A 15,303-nucleotide genomic window follows, 5' to 3' on the forward strand; every position below is an offset into this window, starting at 1 on the left:
TGCGCAAATTGCATTTTGCTATCACATCAGTAGTCCTTTCTGGTCACATAATGTGCCCTAAAAATGCCGTATAATCTTTTTATACTATTTTTATCACAACCTACCTGAACAATGAGATCGATTACTGGGCATTTAAATGACGACTAGAGTTATGATGCAGGTTATCCTTGTACAAATTCATGTTTTAATTTTATATTTATAAAAAACTATGCGTCATGATCATTTTGTGCTATTTACCGGCCAACGCTAGACTGGCGCCTCTGAGTCGATGTCCCTACCTATAGTTTCACTGAATGTTTTTCCACCCCAGGGGCGAATCTAGGGGGAGGGTGCAGGGGGTGCGCCCCCCCCCCCCCCCCCTGAGATGACCTGCGGTTTTCTAATACAACTGGTATTCTGCAAAAAAAAAAAAACAACTATGTGGTTTATTGGTGTTGAAGTAGAGCAAGAGACGAGTGCACCCCCTCCTAAAAAAAATCCTGGATCCGCCCCTGCACCCGGCCGTTTTACAGAGGAGAAAAGGGTTCCAATTATTTTTTTTGTGGTTGAGTGGCTACAAAATTTTGAAAAAATCTGAAAGTTGTGTTCGCTGTTAAGAGGTGAGATAAATGGAAGAATGATTTTGGTCACCATATTATAGTGATGAGCAGCGAATATTTCTAACACAGCAACCGTTTGTTCTGTCGCACTTTGTAATGACACTTGTCGCTCTTTGTAATAAAAATGCTGTCGCACTTTGTAATAAAATAAACTGTCGCACTTTGTAATAAACTTGAAATGGATGGTCGAAGGACAAGTAAACTCAATAATAAGTATCATCATAGACAACAACAACAACAATGACACCTCTCACATAGACAGGCTTCCAAATGAAATTCTACGTAAAATCATTAGTCAGATCTTAATTTCTTAAAACTTTTCTTGGCCTAAACACGGTTACAATCAACGGTGCGATGCCGGTTAATACTCGTTTTCGTAAACCCAAAAGCTGGCTTTTCAGATTCTGCCGCGTTTGACTTCTTCAGTGGCGGTTTGGCGGGAAATGTCAGCGTTAAAAAAACTCATAAGAATGTTTGGGCCTTCAAGGGGTGTTGAGTTCGAATTACGGGAAATAATCTCAAATCAAAAATGGTCGAATGCTTGACTGGTACTGCGATATAGGTCTTGGATGATTTATCATCATGGACATATATTGACGAAACAAGAAGCATAGTTCAAAGCTCTAGGCAGAGACACCTCAATATTTAGCTATGATTGAGTGAGAGAACTTATGGCGACAAAAGGCTAAAAATGCCTTTTTACAACTTACGTAGAAGATGAAACTTGAGCATAAACGTTCGAGACTGAAATGCTTTGTTAGTACCATTGTACTTAAGAGTTGCTTTTCGTGTTTGCATTTTTTCTTACTTCCCGTTATGTTAGCTGGGCCACACTTTCTGATGTCGCATTTTCTGATTATTATAAATGATTCTGCAGTTTCATGTCGGTTCAAGCGCATTCAAAATTTCCACAAAATTAGTAACATTCATTGTGGCACAATGACGTGGGCTAATGATATGCAATATTTAAAAGAAAGTTTTAGTGCGATAATAATACTAATAATAACTATGATGATAATGACGATGATAATGATTGTTTGATTATGATAATGATTGTCGCACCGTGGAGTGCTCGGAGTTTATGTTTTTTGGTTCTATGAAATATTAGTATAGCACTTATTCATGGAAATAAACACCAAAATTTCGTTATATCTCTCGTCATATCCTCTTAGGTAATGAAACCGGATTTCTTGCTTGCCCGCGCTACCAGTAAAACTTTCAAAATATTTTGCTCATACAGCGTACAATCACCTTTCGCCTGAAAGACACCCTATTTTTCTGGACAACTCGACAATACGGATAGAAGCTACATTCCAATACAAAATCCATTATTACGGACTCAAGCTGTTGGTCACTGTCTTGCGGTCCCGAGGTCATTTGCATAGGAACTGGGTTGTACTTCCCTACATAGATTTTGAAGCCGGAAGGACGCAGTTAGTGTGAACACTTTCCTCCGCCCCCACTTGAGAAATTGGTTATTATTATTATTATTATTATTATTATTATTATTATTATTATTGTTGTTGTTGTTGTTGTTGTTGTTGTTGTTAATGTTGTCGATGATGATACTTATTATTGGGTTTATTTGTCCTCCGACCATCCATTTCAATTCAGAGTGGACAGACTTCAAATTAGAATAGTTACTAAAAAATATATCTACATGTAGTAACTGTTCATCAGTAGGATGCCTAAAATGTGTGCAATCCCCAATTGGTTTCGGCTTTAAATCCTATACCAATTGCAGAAAATTTTAGGAGGAGCCACCCACAATGCGAGTACAGTCACGGACAACAGATATAAGTGAGGAAAAAAAACACAAAGTAAAATTAAGACGTTATTTAACGACAGAAATGTAAATGTACATGTCAATTAAATAAATAAATAATGCACGCGCACAAAATAAAACTGTACGCACACAACTGAAATGCAAATCTAAGGAATAAATAAGTAATGTAAGGATACGATAGTGCAATTTAAGCCTGGATTGCTAATCTCATCTCCCGCAGGGCTGCACCATACTTCTCGACGATAAGACCATGGCGACTGAAGAATTTATTAAATGATTTCTGAAGTAGATTGGTTTCAAAGCCTTGTTGTCTGAGACGCTGAAAGAAATTCCGCGGAGTCTATTTATGAAGTCAACTTTGGACGTGCAAATTCTAGCATTGTATCTCACCAGTTGAGTTATATAAACACCGTAAGCTGGATTGGCGGAAATGTCGCTGTCCATATGAGGAAAGTTAATTACAAAGTGCGACGATTATTACAAAGTGCGACAGAACACCGTTAAGTCAGCTTATAATTAACTACGATGATTTTTCCTTTTTTCCCTCTAGGATCCACCGCCCACGCCCATGCCCACGCCCACGCCCACGCTGTATCATGTTGGTAAGAATATACAATACTTTATTTGATGTTGGGGCAGAAAATGCTTATAGATTCATAGTTTTTGATTTGCAAATAAGGAATGCACATGCTTATTGGATGCCAAAGTATGCCTAAAATGAAGGCTTACTTGCTCCGATCAGTTTTAATTCAGCTGTAATACAATCTGAGAACACTGGTAAGTATTGAAGGGCTGAAAGAAAAAAAAAAGCAATGCAAAACAAAAAAGTCCGAGTCCGAGTTAGCGAGGGTTCGTGTTTTCGGCATCGTGTGTATGTTCAATTTTAACTGGGTAAGGCAGTTTCTCGGTGCTCCCGCCCGAGAGCCATAATGGGTATTGTCCCGCCCTAATCTCCTACTGGTTTGTCTGCCCTCACATTTATTACTTTGCCCGCCCAACCAAAAACCCGTCGTGCTACGCAGGCTCCTTTTAGCAGTTATTCGCTTGACCTGAGAGATAATTATTACAAATGCTTTGGTGCAATTCGTAGCCAAACAGCACTGTGGTAATGGGTTTTGACTCATGACATATTAACGACTTGTAAGCCGGAGCAACTTTAGACTTCACCATTTCACGGCGTTTCATGGAAAACTCATGGACAGAATTACCCAGCAAACTAAGAGCATCGGCAGAAAGGTCATAAATATCATTTAACGGATAGATGAGTTTTAAGAAAAGTTGGAAAGTTTGACCGTCATGGCTTGGATGGTTTTAGAGTAATTCAACTTATTAGTGAGGGAGGGGTGGGGCACCACTGCTTAAATCCTAACGTCTGAAGTCACTACACTATATTCAGTCGTTTTCTGCATTTTTAAACACTTTTATTTAATTTAACGCTTTTTTGAGAGTGTCCGGATGAGTCTATATGAAAACCTGATGTTCAACGACAAAAACCTACCATGTCAAGTCTGAATGATTAATACAAGATTATAAGCCACATAGTGTGTCCCGTTAACAACGCCAACCCTCCGCTAACCTAAGAAGAATTATGTCACTTCAACTGCGCTTATACAATTTTTTTTTTTAAATCTTATTTCTTATTATCAATAACCAGTGTTTTCCGCAACAACAAGGAGCCCTGTTACATCGCCAACTGATACCTCGACAAGTCAGCAATCCGTAGGCATTTACTCGAAATGAGGTCAAAACAGGAAAATATGCATGGGATTTTAACAAAGCCTTGGGCCTGGACAACTTCGTGAGGGATTTAGCTAGGAGGGCTTATAAACGAAAGGGGAGGAAGAGGGGATTATAAACGGACTATAAAAAGCTGAAAAAGCGCTTTTTTAAGCTTCAAAAAGCCGTAAATATCAATGGAATTCATTTTAGTACAAGCTATGAAGGGGGAGAGGTGGGGAGGAGGGAGTAACTGGGGAGCTTATACCCGGCTGTTTGCCGGGTGCTTATAAGTGACGGGGGAGGGCTTATAGGCGGACGTTCCATGAAACGTTAAGCTTTCATTCCTTAAAATAGTATCTAAATGTCCCTCATTACATGTAAAACCATACATTATTTGCGTGGCCCAAGCTAAGTGCATCACATTTTTTTCTTTCATGTTCAAACTGGGGTGACTATTTTCCTTTTACTTATCGTACACTGTTCATTACGTCCACAAAACGTCTTGCACAGTTATCAGCCCGACATTTTAAGTTAGCACTAAACGTGGTTCATCGCATAGAAACTCGCGAAGGGTCAGAATTTAAATTAGATCCAGGCTCTCGAGAAGCTGCCAGTTTATCACGGCCATGGCTTTTTCCGACAACTCACACTTATCACTAGCATTTCCTATTAATCGGAGCTTCTAGTCAAAAAGTGCGGAAGCTGAAATTACATCGCTCACGGAAGTCAACTATCTGTGGAAAAGGCTTAGACGACACAGAGTTGCAATGCTGGAGCAATGTTGTAACCATTCGAAACAATGTCGCAACAATGCTGCAACGCTGTGTTGCGCTAAAAATCGTCGTTGCGAATAGTCTCGTGCAACATCACCTTTATTTTGAAAATCCAAGAAAAGTCACCATAGCAACATTAAATTTGGTTATTAGGACCCTTTTTCGGCTCATTTTTGATCGGATAGGCCTGGTTTTAAATAGAAAATGGCGGACTGTGAGACTAGAACCGAGACCCCTGTTTTGAATGTCAACGGGGAATGCCAAATCCTGTGCGATGTCTTAATTCAATCTTTCTAGAAGCAGTTCGTTCAGCAAGATCCATCCCTGTGTCATCGCCAACTGATACAACATCCCCGCCTCAGCACTCTACAGGTACGTATTTACTTCAATTAAGTATCCTGATTCTCCAACAACTTAAAGAACTCACAAGGGGATATGTCACTTGTATGTTGATATATGAAGACCATCACCAGTTCCTACTTGAACTACTCTTTTATGATATTAAGTTGGGTTAGTGATATGATGCTCCTAAGATCCGTAGTTTTTCTTCTATAATTGTCTTTGTTCTGAGTATTCCATAACAACTACTTTTTTCCGACTTCAGAACTTTGTAACTGTTTTTTCGGGAGACTTGTTACAATTGCATTTTTTCCACCGAGAATAGCCCGGCCAATAGTGGGTAGCACAAATGTAAATTATTTTTTCAAACTGAAAAAAAAAATGTTGTTGTTGCTGCTGTTTTTGCTATTTGAGTATCTTTAAAAAGCTAAAACTTTTTTTCTCTTCATTCGAATTCCAAGAATAGTGGTTATTTATTTAACACTATATAAGGGAAATGAGACTGTTTCTTGTCGTCTGTCCAATGGATGGCAAGGATGGACATTAAACTTGAAAAGTTGGGCTAACTTTTATGTGGTTCACTCTATCAGCAACCATCACTTTCCTAGTGATACATGGTACCAGGTGATGTATTACAAGTTTGATGAAGACCAACGGAACTGTATGGCAATTGTATTGATCAGCTAATTTTATAATTCATTTTACCCTGGCTTATTATAAAAAAAGAAGGAAGAAATTTTTGGTTTGGTAAATCATGTGTACTTAGTCTTACTAAGCTTCAGACAACATGGGCTGTGATTTTAGCCGCTGCAATTTTTCTACCAAGTTAAGTTTTTTTCTGAGCTGATTTGAATAGTTGTGGCGGGTTGTCCCTCACCACGTCAAATTTTACAGCTTTAAGTTTATGTACAAGATTCCCACCCGGATGGTTTGTGTAAATGGTAAGCACCCCTTGTTTGCAATCTTTCGTATTTAGATATGAGGACCTTAAGTTCCGACGACGGCAACGAGAACGTCAAAAAATCAGTAGGTTTAATAGCGGAGCTCCACCACGGCGCTTCGAGCCGCGCGTGGGTGCAGCCCCATAGCTAAAGAATTGTGGTAATCTACCCATCCGAGAAAATTTGGTAATCACGTGACCGTACACCGAGCGAGCGAGTGAGAGACCGTCCGTCCGCACCACAGGCATACCAATGTAAAATAATTCAATCAACAGGTATGGCAACCCAAATGCAACTCAAGGTTTTATTTGGAGCGAAATCACATGGCCGCTCGGACTTTTAGAATGAAAAAACAACAACAAAGTCGTGTCTTTTTCGGCGTTAGTTTTTATGTTTACACTAACGTGGATAACAGAGAAAGAGAAAGAGCTAGAGCGAGTTATTGAAAACAAGGGAGACGAATTTCGTAGGGAGAAAAACATGGAAATTCAAAGCGGCGGTGGGAAAATGAGAAATACCAGCGGCCAGCAAGGTGAAAATGACCGGCGGTGAAAAATAAAAGCGAACATGAACACAGGAAACAAAATATTGGGTAAACACATACGACAATTCCACCATAAAAATAATGTGTAACTAGGACGTTTGACGTTTTAGTCGTACAAAACAGCGTTGTAGTGGTGCAAAACAACGGCTCATTTTCCTCGATTTTGTTGACAGTATTTTTCTCTTAGCACCGCATTTTCAATACCTTTAGCCAGAAAGACGTACTTTTTACTGTGTTCGGGTTTTTGGAATATTGTTTTAACTTTTCTATTGTCGTTTTGCGTACAAAATTAAATCCCGTCGTCGTCTACTGAAAACCATGGCCATTTTCTTGAATTTTGTTGTTAAAACAGCTCCAATCTGATTGGTTCTTGGTGGTTTCTTTTGTGTTTTCATCCAATCAAAAACCATTTGTAATTTGCACTCGTGTTACAAGTTTGCACTCGTGTTACAGAAGAATTGCACTCCTTTCTCAGCCAATCAGAAATGAGTAATTTTTCGTGTATATTATTATTTTGCTAATTAGATCTATTGGTCTTGAAGCCATTTTCATTGTCGTCTCCGTGTAACATTACACGATTTAATATTTTTTGTTTGTTTATAAGTATTATTAACCAGAGCTTCGTGTTAGCCCTGGCTAAATCTATTTATTACCCAAAAAAACAATTTTACACGCGCATCACGCCTTTTTTTGTACATTTCTTTGCCGTCACTGCACGACTACAACGTGAAAATGCGTAATTTCACGTTCTACAGAGGAGGTACACAAGCGAGGACAAAATTTTCTTTTTCTTTCTGAACTTGGATATGGCTCTTAGGAATTCAACTTTAGGAGGGTTCACCTACATTTCACAAAGTTAGTGACTTGGAGTAATCGCGATGAAGATTGAAAGAACGCGAATTCACTTCTTCAGCGACGTTTTCTCAGCCGTCTCCGTCCTCGGATCTTAAGGTCCCTATTAGTGGTAAACTTATGACTGAATCGCATTTAACTAAAATGAATGTGCGTATAATATTTTTTTGTTATATTCGGATCAACTTAGGTTTCTGGGAAACTGCCCACCTACCCCTCCCCTAAGCTAAGATTTAACACTTACTTCTCACTTAGGGCAAAATGATGGCTTAAGGAAGAGGTAGGTGGGCAGTTTCCCAGAAACCTTTATTGATCCTTATATTCTATACACCATAGGTTCACCGAAATCCACCACTGATGATTACTACTCTGGAAATGTTACCATTATCCTTGTTGTTATAATGGGTATCATCAGTGTTCTATTGGGTTTATTGGTGACTTACGCTATTTTAAAATGGAAAAAGAGTAGGAGTGGCACCGTTTCAAACAACAAGCCAGACGGAGAGTCAATTGCTCTCACCAGCTCCGTTATTGCCGACGGTCATGATAACAACGAATTGCAGATGCATGTTCTTTAAAAGTCTTAAGCATGTACAATGCTAAACGACGATCAGATACTTACTCCCTGATCCAAATCCTCTACAGTGAACCAATCTTCCTTGGGGCATTTCTTCGTAATCTTGACATTAATAAGCGAGTAGCAAGCAAGCTTCAACACCTAACCGAAGTTTAGCGTTGAAGATAATATTTAAAAAGGGAAGCAACTAGCATTTTCGCTAAAAACAATAAAATAAAATAGAATATTGTGAGGTTTGGAACGCACGAATCATATAAGGAAATAATACGAGACAGGAACTTTATGTTTAATCCTTTTTTGAAGAAAAGATGAATGCTACGCTTTTTTATAGTTTTGAAGTTTTGTTCAATTTTACAGACTGCTTCCTGGTCAGTAAGGACCTTGTGATCGTTTTCTTTCAGTCACTCAACTGAACTCTCTGGTCTCCTAAGATTGATGGGGTGACTGGTAAAATTACACGCATAACGAAAGTTGCCAGTGAAGAGATTGAATATAGAATAAAAATAAGCAGAATGTCACCTAACAAAATATTCATGTTTCTAATAAGACCTCCTAGCGGAAATGTTAAAATACAAAAACTAATAGCAAAACATATATTCAAATGCTTTGAAAAAAGGAAAGGGGAAGACGGCAAAAAGTAAATACTCTAGGACTTCATTAATTAATAACTTATTAGCCATATATGGTTAGGAATTTTTTGTTGTTTGTAATTTTAGTTATTTGGAAATAGCTGATATACTATTTATAGACTCCAAATAAATAAAATATGTATGTATGTATGTTCAGGTTGCTCAAATTGTTAAACAAATGTATCCTTGCATTCGTCAGAGGACATTGTTCTTCGTTACACTGAGAAGGGAGAAGCCATGTCCAATGGGCCCTAGCCTGTGTACAGCCACCCCCTCCCCTCAAAAAAGAAAAATCTCTCTCCCCAATATTTTTTAGGGGAGGGGGCGACTGTACACAGGCTAGTAGGTGTGAAGAGGGAGGAGGGTGGCTGCATCAAGTGACTTTCATTTCTCTTAGAACAGCCATTATCAGCCGAAACCAGCAGTAATTGATAGGAAACTAAAAAGAAACGTCGATGTAATTTAAAGTTGGATAAATCAAATTTTCACTGAGTCACTGATGAGTTTTATTGATTTTCCAGAATCTCAAAACGTGGCTCGTTCCACCACAGGCGTTGGAGTGCTAAAAGCTAGGCCCCGTACTCCTTACTTCGCTCAGGACTAATTTTGGTTATAAAATATACCGTGGTTTTCTTGATTATGGCATGTCACAAGAGTTTTGGTTTATTTCTTGATATATTAGAAGGTTTATTGCCGGGTAGTTTGGTATTCCACAATCTCTCCTTCCCCCCTCCCCCCCCCCCCCCCACCCCCCTTGACTGACTCTGAATATTTGCTCACGTTCTCTACGTTCTGGCCTCAAAGATTCGACAGATGTCAGAATAAATGCGATATCAACGCGATGAAGCATCGCAAAGGTTATTCAAACATTATATTTTGATTTCCAGTCATTTTTTGTCTAATTTTTGTTGCAAAACATTGTGCTTCAAGAAGCTTACACAAGATTTCCTCAGTCACATCTATGTCTAACTGACGGTTTCTTTCTTTCATAGTCTTGATCTTTATTGTTGCTGTTCCATTTCTGTCTATTACTTCCTCGACTATCTGAGCTTATGGAAGCTGGCGGGAGAAATAAGCCTTCAACTGGCAATAACGTGCTTCCTTTCTCTTGGTCGTTGAGGCCAAAGCAATGAAAATAACTCCAAAAACAAACAAATAAAAACTTAACGGGAACAACATATCATTTATTTGTAATTCTGAGAATAAATTTTAGTGTAGTATCGAACTCGGCCAAGCGCGATGCAAACGGATTTTTCAAGCCTCTCACTCTCCTCGCATCTTTGAATTCGCGATATCCTGTCAGAAAAGCAAAGTTTGGTACATAAACAGTAACGGGATACTGTTCTTCAATGCCATTTTACTGTTTATAGCAACGCAGAGTTGTCAATAAAGTGTCGATAGAAACAGGTTTTTCTTGTATACCTCCTACTAAACCAAGTAATGGGTGAGGGCAGGGAGGCGCTCATTCAAAGGTGGGGGGAGGGGAGAGCTTGTTTAACATTTTAGCCTTGAGAGTGGGCACTTATTATTAGAAAAAATACGGTGTGTACCACCATAAAATTGTTCAAATACAAACAGCAAAAAGTTAAAATATAAATTATGCGATATATATTATATGTGATCGTAGCTGTGTTACAAACAAAGTTCTGGAATTCGAGTGGCTACAGCAATTGAGTCTGTGAATCGTGTCTAATTATAACATTGGCTAATTGTTTCCCCACTTTTAAATAAATGTGTGTCCACTGTCCACAGCACACCTTTTTTACTCAGATTTTAAAGTATTTGTTTAAAAATTCTTCATTGGCAGAAAATGATTCTACTTCCCCGGCTTTGAATCTTCGTCATTGTAGCAAATCGCCTTCAGATGAATCCAACGTCCTCCGCGGCTTTTTTATACGGACCGTGATTGTCTGGGATGAAACGAAGCTTCTTATCCAAGTTTTCTTTTTTTCTTTTTTGATAGAGACGAGAAGTCATTGTCTTTTTTAACCATGGAATACGAGCATTGGACGGTGGGCAGTTCCCTGTGCTTAAATCACATCTAGGAAAAGAAGAATAAGCAAAAGCTAAGAGAAAAAATTTTGAAATTTTAAAACATCTAATTTGCCCCACAAAAGATATAGAGTTATGAATGTTGCAGAAAGTGGTTTGCTTTTTGCATTTTTGGTAATCACTTGCTTTGGGTGCTTTACTCAGACTTAGAGATCCAAAGTGTTCCATACCTGTCGGCGAAGCTTATGAATAAAATAATATATCATATATATAAAAGCGAAGCCCTTCAGTTGTTAATATTTATGGTTTACCCAAACAAAATATATAATCGTGTAATGCTAAGCAGCGACGGCAACGAAAACGAGTTTTAGTAACATCTCCCCCAAAAATCAATAGGTCCAACAATTGCAACATTGCACGTGCAGCACACTTGTTGGTAAAATTCATTGCCGTTGTTTTGCATGACTACAACGTGGCACTTCCTAGTTACACGTTTTATGGAGGAAGTGTCGTAAGTGTTCCTGTTCGCTTTTCTTTTTTACTGCCGCTCATTTTCACCTTGCTGGTCGCTAGCATTTCTCATTTTCTCACCGCCGCTAAAAACTTCTCATGTTTTTCAAGATCCAACGAAATTGGCTTTTTTCTTTTGCTGTTATTAATGTCAATGTAGACATTAAAATTAATTTTAGTAGGAAAAATTAAAGATCCGGGTAGCAATGCAATTTACCACCGAAACGCGCTAGTGCTTGAAATGCAAAATTTCACCCCGGCTTACAAGAATGGGGGGACGTACGCACGGACGTAAGTACGAACGATTTTCTCAGTAATATATTTTCACCCGGAACATCCGGGCACAAAGCCAAATGAGCTTAAATGCATAAAATATGGGAGAATCGGCCCGAGGATTTGCGATTCGGTGAACCAGGAGAGAATACGAGGTATGCCCCACCGCTGAGGGGAGGAGGGTGGGGTGAGAACTCTTATCGAGGGTGCTGAGACCTAAGCGTTACTAGAACTGGCTGAATAATCACGCAGGCTGCTCTTCAAACTGAGGGACAAGGTCTGTGAGTATGCTGCGTATTCCCCCGGGCCACGCTGAGAGGTAAGGAAGTGCATTGATGCTAATGTAGGCTTTTGTGGGTGTTTTGCTAAGTGAGAATAGAATCAAAATTTCATGGATGCATAGATAACCAATTATTATTCATTCAAAATATTTCTCCGTTTCTTATTGGCTAAAATCTCACGCATAATTCATCATAACCAGGTACTGTCGACCAAATTTCGAAGAATTTTGCGATATCTGAACTGATGACGTCAATCGTGCAACAAAATTGCCAGATTTTTGAATGGTTAACCGAGAAGACCTGGGGACGAGGATGAGTTGTTTGGTGGTGAATACAAAATAGCGGAACATTTCTCTGCTTTTACGAGGAACAAATAGGCGAACTATTGGCTAAACACATAGCGAGAACAGCAAGAATTAACTCGACGGACGGCATCTGCTATTTGGAGAATATTTGCAGAACTGAACAATCTTTTACCTCCTTAATTGCCGATAAACATGCACTATATCGAAGATGAACTTAACATCGATGAAGAGTAAGCATGTTTTAGCATGTGTTTAAACTGGGAATTATTTTTATTGAATAATGAAGTAACTATTGAATTTGGCTTTCGTAACATCTGAAGAATTATAATCTTACCCATGGTGCTCTGTTGCCCGCGCGAGAGAGAGCTCCGCTAAAACTCTTTAGAATTTCGTTTGGATCAGTCTACACGTAATATTGAGCCTTATGACATACCTTTATCGTTACCGCTAATAAACAATAACGAAAAATGATTCATTGCAATAATATATCTCATATGTTGTATCTATGAATGTGTAGGTTATACTGAGTATATTGTAAGTTCTCGCGCGAGAGGGGCTGGGGTGTGGGCTTAATAGAGGGAACGGGTACGTCTGGGCCCAGTTGTTCGAAGGCTGATTAGCAGTTAACCCTAGGCTAAATTTAACCGGGGTTTCTCTTTCTTGTGTTCAAAAGCATTTTCTCAGATAATTTTCTCTGTTATGTTTAGAGCTTTAGCTTTCAATCATCAACTTGTAGACCAAAAGAATTAAAACTGAAATGCTTTTTAAGCTTTCAAATCTTAATTCAAATCTCGCACTAACCTGGGTTATCTTAACCCAGCTTTGAACAACTCGGTCCTGGGCCCAGTTGTGCGAACGCCGGTTAGCGCTAACCCAGGGTTAAATTTTAACCCAGGTTTCTTTTTCTTTTTATCAAAAGCACCCTCTAGGATAATTTTCTCTATTCTTTTTAGAGTATCCAATAATCAAATTGTAGGCAAAGAGAATTTAACTGAATTTTCTTTTTAAGCTCTCATATCTGAGTTCAAATTTCGAACTAACCCTTGGTTACCCTAAACCAGCTTCGAACAACCCGGCCCTGGTGATTAAGAATAAAATATTACTTGGTGCCAGAAGGGCAGCAGTGTTTTCCGTCAGCACAGCAAATAGCATCTGGTATCGAACAACAGCCATACTTTTCAGTTGGCGTTTTACAGCAAGTCTCGCCTTTCATGCACATCGAGCCATCTATGCATTCAATATGATCTCCTATAACAATACAGGGTAAAGAGAAAGAAAAGGCGGCTCAATAAGAGAAAAGTACTTACATGGACCCAATGCAAAAAATGGCTTCTGTATTTGTATTACTTTGTTTAAATTGAAATTAGCCGGACTAGCCTCGCTTGAGATAAAGTTTTCTTTTGAATTTTGTACTGAAGGACGGGAATGGTTTGGGCAGTTTTTATTTAAACAAAGGAATATTAATCCACAAGCCATCTTATTTGCACTGGGTCTTTAAAGGAACGTTAAACTAATGGTAAAAACCAAATCCTTACAAGCATGTTCCCTGGCTGAACCAAGAGAGAACGGAGCAATGGGAAGCACTCCCTTATTTGGACTAAACGGGTATATGCTGCTGAAGAGGGTGTGGTTTCAGGGCTTGGAGTCTTAAACGGTGTGAACAGGGTGTCTTTTTGGACCGAAGGCAGGCGGTGAGTGACCTATGTGTGTGGAACCTAAGTCGAAATGAACTATTTTTGTCTGAAAGGCAGTTTTATACGGAGTTTATATATTGTATTTATACAGTCGAGTGTCAACCCAAACCTTTAGATATGTAATCACTTATTGACTGCCAGACATATTTCCCAAATAATATGTTTCTTTAGCTACGATTTTGTTGAGTGACTTACTTGCGGACTGACTGACCAGCTCCTGGGCAAAACATCCAAGAAGTGCACAAAGCAACAGTGTTACTATACCAACGTACAACTTCATCTGCTCCGGAAACAAATAGTATGTTGCGTCAACATCGTGTTGTTAAGCACAGTTTAACATAACCAAAAAGAGCCTTAACGCTACTCAGTCCTGGGGAAGCTTTGGAGCGCCCCAACCACCCCCCCTCGCCTTCCCCCTCGGCTCATCCCCCCTCCTCCCCCCGCTCACTCAAACCGTTTAAGGTATGACCAACAAACTTAGTGGCTTTTCCTAAAAATTATCTGAGAACATTATTAAGTCGTGACGTGTACGTTAACCTTGACGTTGCCATTGGCAACCAATTTTGACAGCCAGCTGTTTCTTGTGTGTAACCAAAAATACTGTGACCCGTAAAATTGCCGAATTGTTTGGTGACAGTTGAGTTCGTACAACTTAGCAAGAGATCGCTAGAGAAATGTAAAGAAAAGGACATCGATGGTAGGATATGCAGTAAATAGATTTGTTAAAATGGTCACTACAGTGGTCACGGATTCTGTCTTGTGCAAAATAATTGTTAACTTCAGCTCTGAGACTCATAAACAGTAGTTAATTCATTGCCGACCTATTCACTCGATTGTAGGAAACTGAGCAAGCGATAGTCACGTGTATGCTTTACCGCCATTCTCTAAATGCAAACATTTCTTTTATCCAGTTAAATTTGAGTGTAAAAAAACTTAACCACCGACGGCCAACCGATAATTTAAAAGGTAGTAAATCATGATAGACCCAGCGACAATAAATAGATAATTAGATAAACAAATAAAATTATTTCGAACAAAACTAATTGCAAACTTCTGTTTTCTTATAAGAAAAACCACCGCAGAGTGTTAAATTGAATACCTTGTTTTTCCCTGGCCAACTAGACTCAGCTATCTTGTTTTCCTGTTCAGTCCTATCTTTCTTTTGCTCGCAAGTACGCTTGTGACTTATATATAAATAATTTTCTTTTCCCTACGGGATCAATATGAATCCTCGTGCTCTGAGGATGACAGTCAGCTGAGCCACAAAACGTGCTAGACGTTTTAGGGCAAATCAAGGCGAACTTAGTATTCCCTTACATGCTATATGCAGGGAGAACACTAACATGATTCCGTGATCTTTCAAGGTCAGTATGACATAAGCTTATAAGACGAGAGATGAGAGAGTAAAATAAAACCAGTGTCTTACAAAAATATTGTTCACTGAAGTATTTAGACTTAAGAGATACGTGAGGTGAGACTAAACGTACCT

The 15,303-nt window shown here is 39.0% G+C and overlaps 1 protein-coding gene and 1 long non-coding RNA gene across 2 annotated transcripts; one reads left to right on the forward strand and one right to left on the reverse strand.

The window, feature by feature from the left end:
- The first annotated feature begins 4,388 nt into the window (after positions 1 to 4,388).
- On the forward strand, positions 4,389 to 9,318 carry LOC140951088 (uncharacterized). Its single transcript, XR_012167240.1, has 3 exons — positions 4,389 to 5,249; positions 7,890 to 9,017; positions 9,106 to 9,318. It is a non-coding gene; the product is annotated as an uncharacterized lncRNA (long non-coding RNA).
- Positions 9,319 to 10,269: 951 nt separating this feature from the next.
- Positions 10,270 to 15,055, reverse strand: LOC140950569 (uncharacterized). Its single transcript, XM_073399806.1, has 4 exons — positions 14,914 to 15,055; positions 14,010 to 14,094; positions 13,224 to 13,368; positions 10,270 to 10,800 (listed from the first exon to the last, which is right to left on the reverse strand). The coding sequence occupies exons 2-4, from the start codon at positions 14,092 to 14,094 to the stop codon at positions 10,620 to 10,622; spliced, it is 411 nt and encodes a 136-aa protein (XP_073255907.1). The 5' UTR covers positions 14,914 to 15,055; the 3' UTR covers positions 10,270 to 10,619.
- Between the last annotated feature and the right edge of the window lie 248 nt (positions 15,056 to 15,303).

This window comes from Porites lutea, chromosome 10, assembly GCF_958299795.1.
Source record: "Porites lutea chromosome 10, jaPorLute2.1, whole genome shotgun sequence".
NCBI classification, from domain to species: domain Eukaryota; kingdom Metazoa; phylum Cnidaria; class Anthozoa; order Scleractinia; family Poritidae; genus Porites; species Porites lutea.

Excerpts from the sequence above, each read along its gene's own strand:
- LOC140950569 (XM_073399806.1), bottom strand. The coding sequence starts at position 14,094 with ATGAAGTTGTACGTTGGTATAGTAACACTGTTGCTTTGTGCACTTCTT. Across the intron at positions 13,369-14,009 it reads GCTGGTCAGTCAGTCCGCAA|GAGATCATATTGAATGCATA; the intron begins GTAAGTCACTCA and ends GTATTGTTATAG. Across the intron at positions 10,801-13,223 it reads TGCTGCCCTTCTGGCACCAA|ATGTGATTTAAGCACAGGGA; the intron begins GTAATATTTTAT and ends TTCTTTTCCTAG.